Below are 16,035 nucleotides of genomic sequence, written 5' to 3'. Positions count from 1 at the left end.
AACTATAAATGAGGGTTAAGTATTTATGTGGCTTTGTTGAAGTAAAATTAGGTTGAGTTTTAGGCAACTAGATGATATGAGCTTCTATATACAGAAAATGCAAAGTCAAAGAACCATGACTGAACACAAGAGACAAATGTTTTACGACAAAAAGAGTTTTCTACAATCCTGTCAGGTTAATTTGACTGCAGTTCAACAGAAATAAGATTGAAACATGCCAAATGATGGCCAAAAAATGGCATTTTTACCCCCAAACCATATTTTCTAATAATACTTCTTTTACACAGTAACATTATGTACCTTCTTTTTCTTAAAACATCACATAATAATGTTCAAGTGAATAATACCAAAACAAATTTCTATACTTTTATTTACATTATAAAAAATTAATTACACTTAATTTTTAACGGTAAAAATGGAAATTCTCGTGCAGTGGTAATCTTCACCTATTTTGCGAATCACATAAAATGTGGGAAAATATTCCCCACTTGAATATTTTATACAAATCAACAATATTTATGGGAAGGGCCCATTTATCATTCGATAAGTGAATTCAACCACAGAACGAGATGTTAATGCATTGAAATTGCAAATATCTATAGTACATAACTGTTGATGAAATGTCATTAGATTCAAATAAGAATGCACTTTGATAGAAACATACAATTTCAACCCTTGTTTCTTTTTTCAAAAACACAGTACAAAATAATGTTACTGTGTTTATCCAATAACCTTTGTGGTAGTGAATTACCTATTGCCTGGCCAGTTTAAATACAATTTCAATACAATTTGGCCATTTAAATTGTACAATAGGTATTGTGAGAGCTGTCATCAACAGGTGCATGGTCATTTAACTACCTGTAGATTTACCTGGTTGTTTTTGACAGAGCTAATTTAAATTACTGATGGCTAGCTTGCTTTCCTCATGTCCAATGTCCTGAAGAATGGACTATTCTATTGAGGTATAGGACATTTTACATTTAATACACAATATGTTCTTTCTAATAAAGATATTATTGTAAAATTATTTTTTTTGCTAACAATCACAAATAAATCATTCCTTGTAAATCCCACTTTCATAATGAAGAATAAATTAAGCACTAAAATTTCTATTCACTAAACCATTTGTACTTTTTTTTTGATACAATCTATATATCGAAAATAAGTTTTTAACAGTAATTCCAATTGAAGTAGATCCTGAATATTAAATGAAACTTAGCATCACTACTATTCCATTTCAGGAATCGTAATATAACATGAAAATATATCCCATTAGAAAACACCAAGCCACACATAATTCATTTTGTAGAATTATTCACAATTACAAAAAAAATTGTAGATGGACCATCCAAATAAATCCATTTCACAAACACTTTAATTCCATATCAGGAATCAGAAACTTAAAATATATCCCACATTAAAACACCATGAAGCAAACATATATCTTTTTTTTTATAAACTAAATTCACTGATTGAAATTTCCATCTTCACTGTTTAGAGACACAAAGAGAAATGGCTTAAATGTCCCATATCTAAATAGAATAGTCTATTCAGGACATTGGTCATGATACATGAGGAAAGCAAGCTAGCTATCAGTCATTTAAATTTTACCTTTTAGTGATTTTTTTTTTACTGGGTAGTTAAATGACCACCTATTGATAACATCTCACAAAACCTATTGTACAGTTTAAATGGACAAATTGTGTAGACAATTTTTTATCCAGGTAACACTGTAGGTATTATAATACCCCAAAGGTGATCGGATAGGCACAGTAAAATGATTCATATTTAATAAGCAGCAAACTTGTGAAAGTTCATTTTTCTTTTATTTATTCTATTACTGTTAACACATACATTAAAATACATCTTTGATAGAGCATTAATTTCTACCAACATAAAAAAAGTACCATTAAAATAATTTATAACAAATATTAAACAGTTGGGTGATTTTTTAAGATTTTATGGTTTGTCACAAATAAGGACTAGCCCACTGTACTAAGTATATTTCAATATAAAATCACCTTTTAACAATATGTAACTTTAGCTTTGAATTCAAGGCTTCACAGAATTGTTTCCCTTTCTTATGTCAGCAAAATAAGTTAAAGATGACTATACTTATGAAAATATCATTTGTCTGTTATTTCCAAATCAGGTGCTTCAAATTTTAGCTGAAAACAAAACAACTGAATAAGGCTAAAAACAGCTTCAGTAAATATACCAGAATAAAATATACCAGAATAAAATAATGAGGGCTTTTCCAATAAAATAGATGTACATTTGTAGAAAGGAAAAACACATATTAATTTTTGGACATAGGTCATTGGTCATTTACTACTGTCAATGTGATGTTTGCAAAACCTAAAAAAAATAGAGTAAGTTGTATGTAGGGGAAATTTGGAAGTCCTTTACAACCCTATCACATTCATTTTATAGGAATAGCCCAGATGAAAAATTGTGAGGGAGAATTATGTACAAAATAATTAGTTTCATTAAAATTAATGAATAACCATGTATTGGTGAATATATTCATGAATAAAGTTATACAATAACAAATGATTAAAGTAAACAGAAAATAATCTAGAATTTCATAAGAGGAACATAATTGTTGCAATGTCTACATATTAATGTTAATTTTTTACAGTATATATCCAGATGCAACAAAAAAGAAGAGAAGTGACCACAACTAAGTAGTTGTTTATGCACAATTTGTCCTAGATTATGCCCTTATCCAATATAATTAGTTTCAAACATACAGAATAAATAATTAGTCAATTCAAACATATGATTATTTTGATACAATTTTCTGATTCTACAGGTCCGTTTACTTAAACAGTTCATTTGCAATCATATGAATCTGTCATTATTTGTCACTCAACTATTCTGTTTGAAATTATTTGTCACTCAACTATTCTGTTTGAAATTATTTGTCTTTATCAACTAATTCTATAAAAAGTATGGTGTTGTTGACTTTGCTGGTATAACTCGTTCTGAATCAGGAACCGCTCTGAAAAGTTTCGCCTCTCTGTTATCTGCGTCGTTAAATGATAATACTGCGGCAATGTTTCCACATCTGTAGCAGTAATTAGGTGCTGACCATACTGTTACTAACTTCTCATCAAACATATACTTATATCCTGAAATGTACAAATTAAAATTCATATTTTTTATTATTATAATTATACAATTTTTTCAACTCAATATGTTATAAAAAATAATTGTAATTGCTTTACATTGCTGATGTAAACCTATGATATAAATTTCACAACAACAAGAAATGTAGGTGTGTAAAGGCTTAAAATCCAATTTTCTTTATAATTAATATACATTTAAATACAGGTATACTCATTCAAAACCATAAATGACAAATATAATATATGCATTAGGTCCTCTTGTACTTAAAATCTCCCATGGAGATTTGGAAAAAAATGGCAGGTATGAAAGTGGATCCAATTCTTGTATTATTGATTTCCAAATTTTGTTTAAATAAATTATATTCATATGTATACTAAGAATACTAAGATGGCTTGATATGGTGAATTTAACCGTATTGCATCCAAATTTAATTTGGTTATTTTAATAGAAAGTTCTTTTGCTTCATTGTTTGGGTTACATGTTGAGTTGTATTATACCGGTACTTCCATTATTGTTTAGTACAAGTATGCTCTAAAGCTATAAATGTGACAAACTAGTGGTGGAGGTTGTTTTCAAAGTGCAGGACCACACCATGAGAAGGTTTTTCAATGCAATTTCAAATCAAGACAAACATGGACAATTCAAAATTAAAAAAATCCAACAAAAAACTAAAGTAACTTACCTTCATGCACTAACTGATGAGCTCGACATATCAACTTCAAACCGTTTATATGTACAAACTAAAACAGAATTGTAAACATATATTACAAACATTCAAATTTGATTCCAATATATAGCACTTTTTAATTTTTATACAATTGAATAACTGCATTACAGGCTTTGAAAAAAACTAATTCTGGTAAAGGGAAGGTTGAGTGTTCACAAACATACTATTAAAACGTTTAATCCCGCAGCAAATGTTTCCACCTGTCCAAAGTCAGGAATCTGATGTACAGTAGTTGTCGTCTGTTAATGTTGTTCATATGTTTCTCGTTTCTCATTTTTAAAAAGATTAGACCGTTGGTTTTCCCCATTTCAATAGATTTACACTAGTAATCAGTTTTGGGGCCCTTTATAGCTTGCTGTTCGGTGTGAGCCAAGGCTTCATGTTGAAGGCCGTACCTTGACCTATTATAATGGTTTACTTTTATAAATTGTTACTTGGATGAAGAGTGTCTCATTGGCACTCATACCACATCTTCCTATATCTATAAACTGTGCATAACCATATTCAAGATCCTTTAATTCAGAGATTGTTGTTAGTTACTGTAATATTTGTTCTTTGATTAGTTTCCTTTTAGCCTAAATCAGGCTAATGGTTTTTCCTTTCGGATTGTTTTACATTTTGTGATGTCAGGGTCTTTTATAGCCTAATAAACAGAATGGATTTTGCTCATTGTTGAAGGTCTTAAGGATGTACTTAGGTGAGGTTAGGTAAAAATTAAGAAATTAAGAAATTGATAATATAAGCTGATGAAGCATTAATTAAGGATTAAGATAAACTAAAATTATTGATAGGTCATGGACCTCCTTCTCGAAATATTTGAGATTTAAAATATGGCGAGAAAAGGCTGACTCGGACTTTTACGTTTTATTTGCATTGGTATTATTTGGGTCTCAAAACAAAAGAAAGAAAATCAAGAATCTTCTAAATTTTTGGTAAATGACTTTTCATGAGCTATTTAGTCTTATATGAAAAAATAAATGGGTCTTATGGGGCAAAATATTTTACATTGTATTGTATGGAAAAACACCAAGTTGTCCGAACATTTGACACAAATTCCAAAACCTCACCTAAGTACATCCTTAAGATGACCTATAGTGTTAACATCTTAGTCCTATGGTCTCATTGGCAATTATCCTATATCTCCTCATTTTTATATAGAAGTTAATCATATATATTTGAAACTAGGGAACAGTCAACAAGATACATTTATCAAATGTAATGTATATAAAACTTTAATATTGCTTTTTGGTAAGTGTCACAATCAGTTCAAGTTGATTTTATAGGTGCCTGAAAGGTCTAATGACTATATGTGATTGATTTTATAGGTGCCTGAAAGGTCTAATGTCTATATATGATTGAATTTTTAGGTGCCTGAAAGGTCGAATGACTTATGTGATTGATTTTGTAGGTGCCTGAAAGGTCTAATGACTATATGTGATTGATTTTATAGGTGCCTGAATGGTCTAATGACTATATTTGATAAAATATCAGGAAGTGTTTGAAAAGTCCAGATATGACTAATAAGGTGGCATGAAAAATGATTTATGGGGTTAATTGGAGTCAAATATTAATAATATTATATAAACTCTAGCTTTTAGATATAGAAACATGTATAATACTAACCTCATTGGTAACTTTGGCACCAAACAACCATCCTGCTCCCCTTGGACTAACAGACCATGTATCTACATCTTCTGGATCAGACCATACCAAATGTTCAATGTGTTAAGGAAAAGTTTTACAAGAAAAATTGTTTCATAAACAGTTTCTATATTTTACAAATAATCTTAGTGCTAGGAGTAGTCATAATGTGTCCTGGTAGGAAAATTTGTGAATATGCAATGTTACTTGTGAGTAAGATTTATCATGCTATAAAATCAGGGCTGCTTGTGTGTACACTACAGTTAGTTTGGTCTTCCACATACTTATGGTGGACAGCTCATCAAATTAGGTTCTTGTATATATTTTTTTTGTACAAATTGTATATTCACTGTATTAATTTGAATACAAATGTTGAATTCTTTATGTAAATTAATTTTTCTTTTAGTGTTCCAATAAAGCATAGGTGGCATTTAGAAGTTTTGCCCATTTCTAGACACTTTAATGATGTACAGGTAGATATTGTAAAATCCTTTTGAGGTAAAGTGTATTATTGAAGCACAAGGACCCATCAAGAAGTTTTGGCCATTTCTAGACACTTTAATCATGGACAGGTAGAAATTATAAAATCCATTTGAGGTGTAGTGTATTATTGAAGCACAAGGACCCATCCAGAAGTTTTGGTCATTCTAAAATTTTATCATAGACAGAAAGCCATTGCAAAATCAATGTGAGGTGTATTGTATTATTTAAACACAACACAGGGACCCGATCCAGAAATTTTGTTCATTCCCAGTCCCTACAATCAAGGACAATTCCATCTGATGAGTAGTGTATTATTTGTAAAGGATATCACAGAATGCCCCTTTATGTGGTATTTCTTGATTTCTCTCTATTGTACGTATCTGGTCAATAGTTTTAATGTCTGGTGATAATCCACCATGTACACATAAAATTGTTTCATCTATTATCTACAATTATACAAAATAAAATAAGTCAATGATATTTTCAATTCAAATTCAAGTCAATCTAGCAAACTAATTCAGCATTTTATATTACAGATTCATAAGAATGATAGCTGATGTGAATGCATTCAAATTAAATGTACACAAATGAATATCAGGTCATATTAAGGTGGCATACATTTCATAGGTTTTTTATATCACACACTACTTTATCATATTCAATATAATTGTGCTCGCATATACATTTATTAAAATGCTCAAATAATTTTTTTTTATGATATTTGATCTGCATACTATCTATTGCCGCAAAAATTACCAGATGAATTCTTATAAGAGTTATTGTGTAATCCAAGCGAACCAAAGTTATGGCACATGTGAAAATTTTGCTTCAATTTGATAATCAAAGTACTGTAACAATCGAATTACAAACCAGAAAATTTTCTTCCTTCAATCCTAATGTTTTGGGAAAAAATTTAACTAGAATTGGTGAAAGAAAATTTGACTTATTAAAGGAAGCGTTGATGGATGGATGAATGATGCATAATGTCCATGGCAATATGCCCTGTCTGTGATAGGTGCATAAACACTAAATGTAAATTGACCTGATTGAGGTGACATACTTATTTAATATTGAAATATATATTTATATCACACATTTATTCAGAATTTCCTTACTTGTACAACAAAAGTGTATAAACACTGTATTAGGTTTCAACATTTGTTAACATGTACTGCAACAGCGTTTAATCACTGTTATAAACTTACTGCTGCAACTGTTAGTAGATCAAATACTTTACAACAATATCTCCATGCATTAGCATTACCATACTTTGTCTGGCACTCATCTGTATAACACAAACAAATATTTATACGTTATACGGAGACATCATTCTTTAAGGGGCAGATAAAGGATTTTATTTTGAGGGGGTTAAATAACAAACATGTTTCCAGGTGTGTGTCATTTGAATCTTTATATAAAAACCATAATTAATTCAATTTCTGATATTTAAACACATTTGTTTTCATTTTACAAAAAGGCATACATCCTTTACTTTCCCCACAAGTGTAATTACCATGAGCAACATGATGGGTGCCACTAGTGGAGCAGAAGTTCATTGGTTGTCAGTTTATAGCTTTCTATGTAGTGTTTAATAGACTGTTGTTTTGTCTTTCAAGATAATCATTTTCTGCCATGATGTGCCAGTTTTTCTTCAATGTCTTCAGTCTTGAATGTCCCTTTAGCAATGTTTAGTATCTTTTGCTTGACTTTTAAATCAGCAGTTGTTTCCTTCAGCAATTTCAGTAGATTCACATTTAAGAGTGACAAATTCAGTAGATTCAAATTAATGAGTGACAAATTCAGTAGATTCACATTTAAGAGTGACAAATTCAGTAGATTCACATTTAAGAGTGACAAATACAGCAGATTCACATTTAAGAGTGACAAATTCAGTAGATTCACATTTAAGAGTGACAAATTCATTCAGACCAATAAGACTGCTAACATAAAAAAACATAATTTAATATATAATTAGTTTCTAAATTACAGGACCATATTTACATGTAATGTATTGGCAATGATGAGAGGGGAAATTGCCCCTGCTAATCCTGAAGTAAATGTAGTTCCTGCATTTGTTTGCACCTATTCTAAGTCAGGAACCTGATGTTCAGTGGTTGTACTTTGTTGATGTGGTTCATAGGTGTTTCTTGTATTTATATAAATTATACAGTCAGTTTTCATGTTTCAATGGTTTTACACTAGTCATTTTTGGGGTAGGTGTGAGTCAAGGCTCCGTTTTGAAAACTGTACTTTGACCTATTATGGTTTACTTTTACAAATTGTGACTTGGATGGAGAGTTGTCTCATTGGCACTCATACCACATCTTCTTATATCTATTTCTGTGTTTGTCATTTGGAAGATGGTCAAAAACGAATTCTTCATTACCATAGAATCCATATATCTGTGTTATCTGTCTGCTTTCGTGGTTACCTCTCAGTAGGGTCATTTTGTCTGGCCACCTAAAACATTCAAATTCATTTTTAGTTCTTTTAATATCAAGTCATGTCTATAATGATAGTGCATTTTTTTAGAAGGAATTGAATTTGAATATATTATGCATGAACTCTAGTCCTGGTGTGAGATTTTTTTATATTTGGAATCAAATTTGCAAATTTAACATAGTTGTGCTGATATTTAGAGTTATTGTCTAAACATTGAAATACGTTGACCTAGATCAAATATAAAACTTGAAAACCATCAAAAATTCAGTGACAATCTCTTACATACATATTTTCTTCAATATAAAAATCATCAACATATTTTCATAAAATCAAATAACTTTTTTATCTAATTTTTTCAGTCATCAACATCTAACATCTGGTTTCCATACAATTTCTCCCTTTATACATGTACAGAGATTTCTTTTTACCTTTCTTTATAATTATTACAATATTTACAACTATGAGTGTTTAGTTTTCAATTCCTATAAAACAGAAAGTAGATTTGCACACAACTTATCACTATCAAACTTCTGATTAAACATGAAGCCCTTCTGTTCAGAAGTACATGTATTAGTGAAAAATTTGTTAGACAAACAAATGTACAAGGTGAACGAGATATAAGACATATATTTTAAAAATAAGACTGACAACCTTTCAACAGTGTTCATACCAAGCAGACCTACCTTGCCTTTAATGTGAGCAGTAACGTAAAAGTTTCTAAACTGTAATATCCTCGGTCTACAAAATCACCCTAGAATGAAATCAAAGTTTCTGTTCACTGTTCATATTATATAAAACTCATTATATCATGTATATATATTTACATCATACAAAATATAAGAACTATAACAATTCTGCCAATGATAAGTGTCTGAAATATCTAACTATAAAGTCATTCAGTGCAGTTATATTTGAGGACCAATTATTTTTAAAGTTCATATTTCAAGGTATTGAAAAATTCAATGAATCAGTTAATCTGAAGAATAAAAAACAAATGATTACATTTTAAAACTCATCACTGTCAAGTTGCTGATTAAATATGAAATTATTGTGTGTTGTTGGAGGAATGGACAGACAAGGTAAATGCAATATCGACCCCACATCTAGAGTGGAGGAATGGACAGACAAGGTAAATGCAATATCGACCCCACATCTAGAGTGGAGGTATAAAATACATGTACTAATATTTCTTTAAAATTTTTATTAAAAACTTTTTCAAAATGGGATAGAAAAGAACAAAATATATATATGGTGCATTCATTCATGACAAACAATCGGTATGGGATCCCATTCCACATGTTCATGCTTACATATTTAGCAAGTAATTCATTTTTTTTAAATACAGAATCTCAATAATCAATAGATCTATAATGCTATGTTACGTAGTCTGGTGACTTACCATAAAAATATAATTAGTGTCAGGTGCTTGGCCTCCTGTTTTGAACAATTCTATCAGGTCATAAAACTGAAGGAAAATTAAAAAATAATTTTAAATTTTGCACTGTGTAAATATTATTTGATGTTTAGGCATTTGCATATGTTCAAAGCTATCAAAGTTTCTGAAGTTTCTTAAGACATGATCTACGGTAACTAAAGTAGAGATCTTTTGTTCTTGTTTCACATTCATGACATTGTTTCACAACTACTCATTTTTGTGAAAAACTTGTTGCAAGTTCCTACGGTTATGTCTTATTAATTTATTCTTTCATAATTTCTAAGATAAAAATTTCCTTGGTTGACATAATTTATCAAAGTAGAATGGTGCATTTCAGAGTTTTGTAAGTGATACAATACATGGTAAAACTTCTGTGAGTATGTTGAAATGGACTGAACAATATACAAAAACAAAGTAAAATACTTACCTGGCCTGGAATCTCAGCACACAAAGACATGTAATGATAAAGGCCTAAACATTGATCATTTAACATGTAATATGTAGTAGCTATATATATAGGTGTTACCTAATTGCCTTTTATTGGCCATCCATATACATGGTACATGTATATTAATCTTCTATTTTGAGATAAAAAAAAGTTTAATTTCTAATAATCATAGGTAGGACATATAGGGCATCTTTTTCAGAAAGTGTTCACTTTAGTCAGGACAGATTAATCAAGAAAGTTTTTGAACATGTCTAGTTCAATCAATCACAATTTTGGGTGTGCATTAATTCATCAACTTATAGAAGAAGTTTTCCTCTACTTCATAACACTTCTATAATTGAGGGATCTATGATAAATATTTACCTGTCCATGAATGTCACCACACACAGTGACAGGGGATGACACAGGCTGTACATTGGATTCTTCAAGCAATAACTCACATACCATGTCACATAATCGCTGAAAAAGTATTTATAAAAAGTCAATATATAAATCAAATAATTTTTTTATTACATGACATAGTTCAGTAGTTCAGTGGACATCACAAAAGTTCCAATAAAATTTTAAAGACATAATAGAAAATATCTGATACCTAACCACAATAAAAAAAAGTGATTGTTGTATGCTGTCAACAGTTCAACTTCAAGCGAAGCGGGACAGATTTCTAAATAGTGATAAGCATGATAAGGTGTATTAGATTATTTCTGTAAACAAAAGCATATTACAATAATTACATTAGATGTATGTTTCATTACAATACGTTATTCTGCTATTTGGCTAACTGCACATCATGTGTTATTCCTTAAGCAGTTGTGTCACTCAATAAAACTTCTCATCCATGATGACACGAGGTCCCACAATAAAGTGCACAGGTAAATGAAATAAAAACTTGATAAAAGGCGTGTTTTCATGATCCTATAGGTAAAAATGTGATTATAAGTATTGAATGCTTTTTTTTGTAACTTTATAGGGTTGTAAAAGCGTTGACCGTGCGCACATTTTAAGTATGAAATGCTTCCGCGCTTCATACAAAATGTACTTCGGTCAACGCTTTTACACCCCAATAAATTTACATACAAGAATGTGTCCTCAGTACACGAATGCCCCACTCGCACTATCATTTTCTATGTTCAGTGGACCGTGAAATTGGGGTAAAATCTCTAATTTGGCATTAAAATTAGAAAGATCATATCATAGGGAACATGTGTACCAAGTTTGAAGTCGATTGGACTTCAACTTCATCAAAAACTACCTCGACCAAAAACTTTAACCTGAAGCGGGACAGACGGACGGACGAACAAACAGACGGACGGACGAATAGACAGACAGACAGACGGACGGACGCACAGACCAGAAAACATAATGCCCCTCTACTATCGTAGGTGGGGCATAAAAAGAGCATTCAATTCTTAAATATTACTCTAAATATATGAGTATATGGCTAGAGCTAATCTGTCAGTTATGTGATGAAAGTAAGTATGAAAAACCGACTGTAAAAACGATTAAAAAATAAAATAATATCAACTTCACAACAGAAACTGAGAAAGAATTCTAAAAATAACTCTGACGATTCATGTCTTGGGTTCTTTTTTCCCCATTTTAACATTAAGCATCGTTTGACATTGTTAAAATTCTCAAGCTTCATACTTTGAGGTCATTCTCTGGCAAGTAATTGCAATCTTTTGCTATTTCAATCCACTTTTCAATGTCAGACATTTTGTCGTTTTCCCTGTTTCTGGTACCCGATGAGGATATTTTTAAACCAGTCAGAATTTCTATTTTAAAGTGTATATTTCTTGTTCATTCTTTTCGTTAAGAAAAATTACTTTGACCTATTTTCTGATCATTTGAAATCTTTAAAATATCAATAAGTATTACTTTATTTCATTTTCAAGTTTATTTTATAATTACATTTTTCTTTTCTTCTCGAATATTGCACCCATTTTCTCATATAAATGAACACGTTAAAATAAATAAAAGATTACGGTGCGTTTTAATATCTGGCTTCGATAACCCATGGGGAAGGATAAACGAATAAATGTTTGGTTATAATTTTAAAAGAGGCTAGTTACAGCTTAAATTTAAATAATACTGTGTTTCTATGCAATACATGTATATGCAGTTGAAAAACAGAAGATTCATATCCACAGAGGATGATGCAATGAATTCTGATTAAATTGCAGCTATAATGATTTGCCTATACATGTATTATTTTATATCTAAAAATCACAGGCAATTGTTTCTGTCAATATGGGGTTTACTATCCATACCCGTACGAAAAATTACGTACGGGTATGGATAGTAAACCCCATATTGACAGAAACAAGTGCCTATGCTAAAAATTGTATCTATAATACTAAAATTACGAGGTCCATTTTGTCAGCCGTCATCGGGTAAAAACGACAAATCAAAGAATTCAACTCTATATAGAACTAATATAGGACAATGGTGTAGATTAAAAATTACACCACTCCAGACCCTTTTGTTTTCCACATAATTAATATTGCCAAAAATTAACAAGTTCCGGGTCGAATCCGATACCGATACCAATAGTATATTCACCTGTTAGCTATTACCTTATCTGTACGTTCCGCATTTGACAGGCGCACCAACAAACGGTGTATTTAGGATTTTGCTATATACACGGGTCAACAGCATTCAATTTGTCCTATATTAGTTATCTTAGAAAGTCTTGCTGATTGCTGAATAAAACTACAATAGGGAACAATTTGACAATGATAGAATTTAGTAGTGTCAGCCCTTTGATTATGACCCGTGTATATAGCAAAATCCTAAATACACCGTTTGGTGGTGCGCCTGTCAAATGCGGAACGTACAGATAAGGTAATAGCTAACAGGTGAATATACTATTGGTATCGGTATCGGATTCGACCCGGAACTTGTTAATTATTGGCAATATTAGTTATGTGGAAAACAAAAGGGTCTGGAGTGGTGTAATTTTTAATCTATAGGAGGACAATGCTGTTGATTAAAAAATACTCCATTCCTGGATAGCCAGGACCTTTTGTTTTCCAAATAATTAATATTACCAATAATTGATAAGTTCCAGGTCGACGGGTTCAAACAGAAAGATTTGAAAGCAAAAAAAAAAACTGTGTATCTTATAATCGACATTACTTTATCAGATGACAATACCAATTACTAAAATAAGGTTAGGCATAGTTATATACTTTAAGTCAGTCACGGACCCGCGATATCACGGGTGTGTACTTGTGTTTTCAAATAATATAAATTAGTTATGAAAATAAAAAATCAGTCCCTTGTTTTAATGAAAATTAATTCATGCTTCAACGGTGGAATAATCTGTCTTCTTAGTCTACAAAAAAAGTAACCGATCCTAAACAGCCCCCCCCCCCCTTTAGAATATCAAATGGTCGTCCCCTAATGCATTTGCATCAGTTACTTTCCAAAAACGTTCACCATTGTCTATTGTTGTTGGATGTCTTTTATAACAACTGTTATTGCTTGGTAACAAGATGATAATTGATGAACAACAAATAGAAGTTTTTAACGACCTTGACTGGCTATACAGCCCTTGCACGGTCGGCCCTGGCTTGCGCCTTTTTGGGCATTAAATAATATATTTTTATCATGTGGTAATTGACATAATTTAGAATAATAGGTAAAATTTAATAAAAATTTATAGAGCAAAAATTTGAATAAATAAATGAATAAATAAATTGATGAATAAGTAAATAAAAAAAGAAAAGAATATAAAAATAAATATAATAAAATAATATAAAAATAAATATAATAAAATAATATAAAAATAAATATAATAAAATAATATAAAAATAATTTTGTTTAAATAAAACATTAAATAATTTTGTTTAAATAAAACATTAAATAATTTTGTTTAAATAAAACATTAAATAATTTTGTTTAAATAAAACATTAAATAATTTTGTTTAAATAAAACATTAAATAATTTTGTTTAAATAAAACATTAAATAATTTTGTTTAAATAAAACATTAAATAAATAAATAAATAATTAGTAAAAACGTCTTTTTAACGATCTTTTCATTAGTACGTACTGTTTTTGTGGTTAAAATTGAATTATTACTGCCGGTTACGGCCTGACTCCATTTTTTAAATCATATGATTCTATTTATATAGCAGATAATCACGAAGTATAAATATGCCTTTTATCATGACACGACTGCGGCCGTTTTTAAGAACTCCCAAGAATAATTAACGTAACTGATCATGAGTTCAGATGAATTGCACTTGATTGTTTCATTTCACGGTAGGACAGTGATGCTATATCGTGCATAAAACTTTTCAAATATAAATAGTTCAAATATAATATCGTTTATACATGTGTGCTTTATTTTACCCTTTTCGTACGTAAAGGGTTGAAGATGAACAACATTTTATAACTAGTTGTCCAGCACACAAAGATGATAGGGAGATATTTTTCAAGGAGATAAACAGTATTTGTCCTTATTTTTCACATCTCTCAAATGAGGCAAAATTTGTTTGGTTATTTACTTATATGAAAATTTGTCTATACTTAAATATTTAAGGAACATATATATTACTAGGCTACATGTCTAGATGTTAGACGAAATGTAAATTACTGCATGTAATAATAATGTGATGCTTATTGTAATAATTTTATGGTTCTGGTCCTGTCTGGAATTAATGTATGTGATTTTTATAGAATGGAGATAATAATTAACATCTATCTGAACTTTTGAATTTTTCATTTCAATACTATCTGTAAAAAATCATGATGTATTGTTTTATGTGTACAAAAAAGTCATGTCATGCATGGGCCCTTGATTGGAATAACAAATATTCGTATTCTTATTCTTAATATTCTTTTTCTTATTCTACACCGTACGACGAAATATTAGCACATTGATGACTATTCGTCGGCGCATCGCAAACAGACACTTATTAATTTAGATAAAGGCAACAGAAGTATACCGCTGTTCAAAACTCATAAATCCATAGAAAAAAACAAATCCGGGTTACAAACTAACTGAGGGAAACACATTACTTATAACAGGAAAACAACGACACAACATTAAAATGTAGCACACAAAGAAACGAGCTATAAGCATTAGACAAAATCCGATGAGAATAACAAATACAACATATATATATAACATCAAAACTAAATACATGAATTTGGGATAGAAAAGAACCGTGACACGTCTTATAATAATGTGAATTCACACTCAAATAGAAAAGTACCATGAAACGTCTAAAGTTAACAATTTTATGAGTGCAATGATCAATAAAAAAATTGTGCAAAAATAAAAACAAATATACACATTTACATATATTTACATATACTGACTTTGAATTCGTATTTTAAACAAACACTGTTTGGCAAACTGATTATTGGTACATTTATAAAACAAGAAAATGTTATAAATAGAATGCCATTTATTACAAATTAATAGAATATTAGCATATACAAAAAAAAGATATATATATATTATACTTAACATGAAAATTTACATTTACATATAAAAATTTAGCCAAAATGTCAAATTGCCATTAGCCAAAATGTAGCATATTTTTAGACCAGATTATTACACCAATTACCCCAAACTTCTTGAACTTGCAAAAAAAGTTTTATATATTACAAAGAAAAATTGATTCAAAATCGATTAACATTTCCTGGAATTTTGTATATGGATTCCTGAATTCAATATGAAATTTATGAATAATATAATTACAGATAATAAAGC

General features: G+C 30.0%; 1 protein-coding gene across 2 annotated transcripts; it reads right to left on the bottom strand.

The window, feature by feature from the left end:
• Positions 1-352: 352 nt before the first annotated feature.
• LOC139510136 (serine/threonine-protein phosphatase 6 catalytic subunit) lies at positions 353-12,089 on the bottom strand. Of its 2 annotated transcripts, XR_011661838.1 has the most exons (11): positions 11,956-12,089; positions 10,672-10,767; positions 9,825-9,890; positions 9,109-9,176; positions 8,370-8,443; positions 7,189-7,268; positions 6,312-6,429; positions 5,483-5,574; positions 3,815-3,872; positions 1,772-3,134; positions 353-714 (listed from the first exon to the last, which is right to left on the bottom strand). XR_011661838.1 is itself a non-coding variant. In XM_071296448.1 (10 exons), the coding sequence occupies exons 1-10, from the start codon at positions 12,022-12,024 to the stop codon at positions 2,944-2,946; spliced, it is 912 nt and encodes a 303-aa protein (XP_071152549.1). In that variant the 5' UTR covers positions 12,025-12,084; the 3' UTR covers positions 353-2,943. The 2 variants fall into 2 exon arrangements, 1 of the variants encoding a protein (XP_071152549.1); XM_071296448.1 differs by having other exon boundaries at positions 353-3,134; positions 11,956-12,084.
• Positions 12,090-16,035: the final 3,946 nt, after the last annotated feature.

Source organism: Mytilus edulis, chromosome 2, assembly GCF_963676685.1.
Source record: "Mytilus edulis chromosome 2, xbMytEdul2.2, whole genome shotgun sequence".
In the NCBI taxonomy this organism is placed as follows: Eukaryota; Metazoa; Mollusca; class Bivalvia; order Mytilida; family Mytilidae; genus Mytilus; species Mytilus edulis.
This window is presented reverse-complemented; position numbering and strand designations above follow the sequence as displayed.

Bases quoted from the DNA above. Each gene is read 5' to 3' on its own strand.
- LOC139510136 (XM_071296448.1), bottom strand. From the start codon at position 12,024: ATGTCTGACATTGAAAAGTGGATTGAAATAGCAAAAGATTGCAATTAC. The intron at 10,768-11,955 runs GTATGAAGCTTG...ATACTTTTTCAG, and splicing joins TGCCAGAGAATGACCTCAAA to CGATTATGTGACATGGTATG. The intron at 9,891-10,671 runs GTAAATATTTAT...ATTTTCCTTCAG, and splicing joins GTGGTGACATTCATGGACAG to TTTTATGACCTGATAGAATT.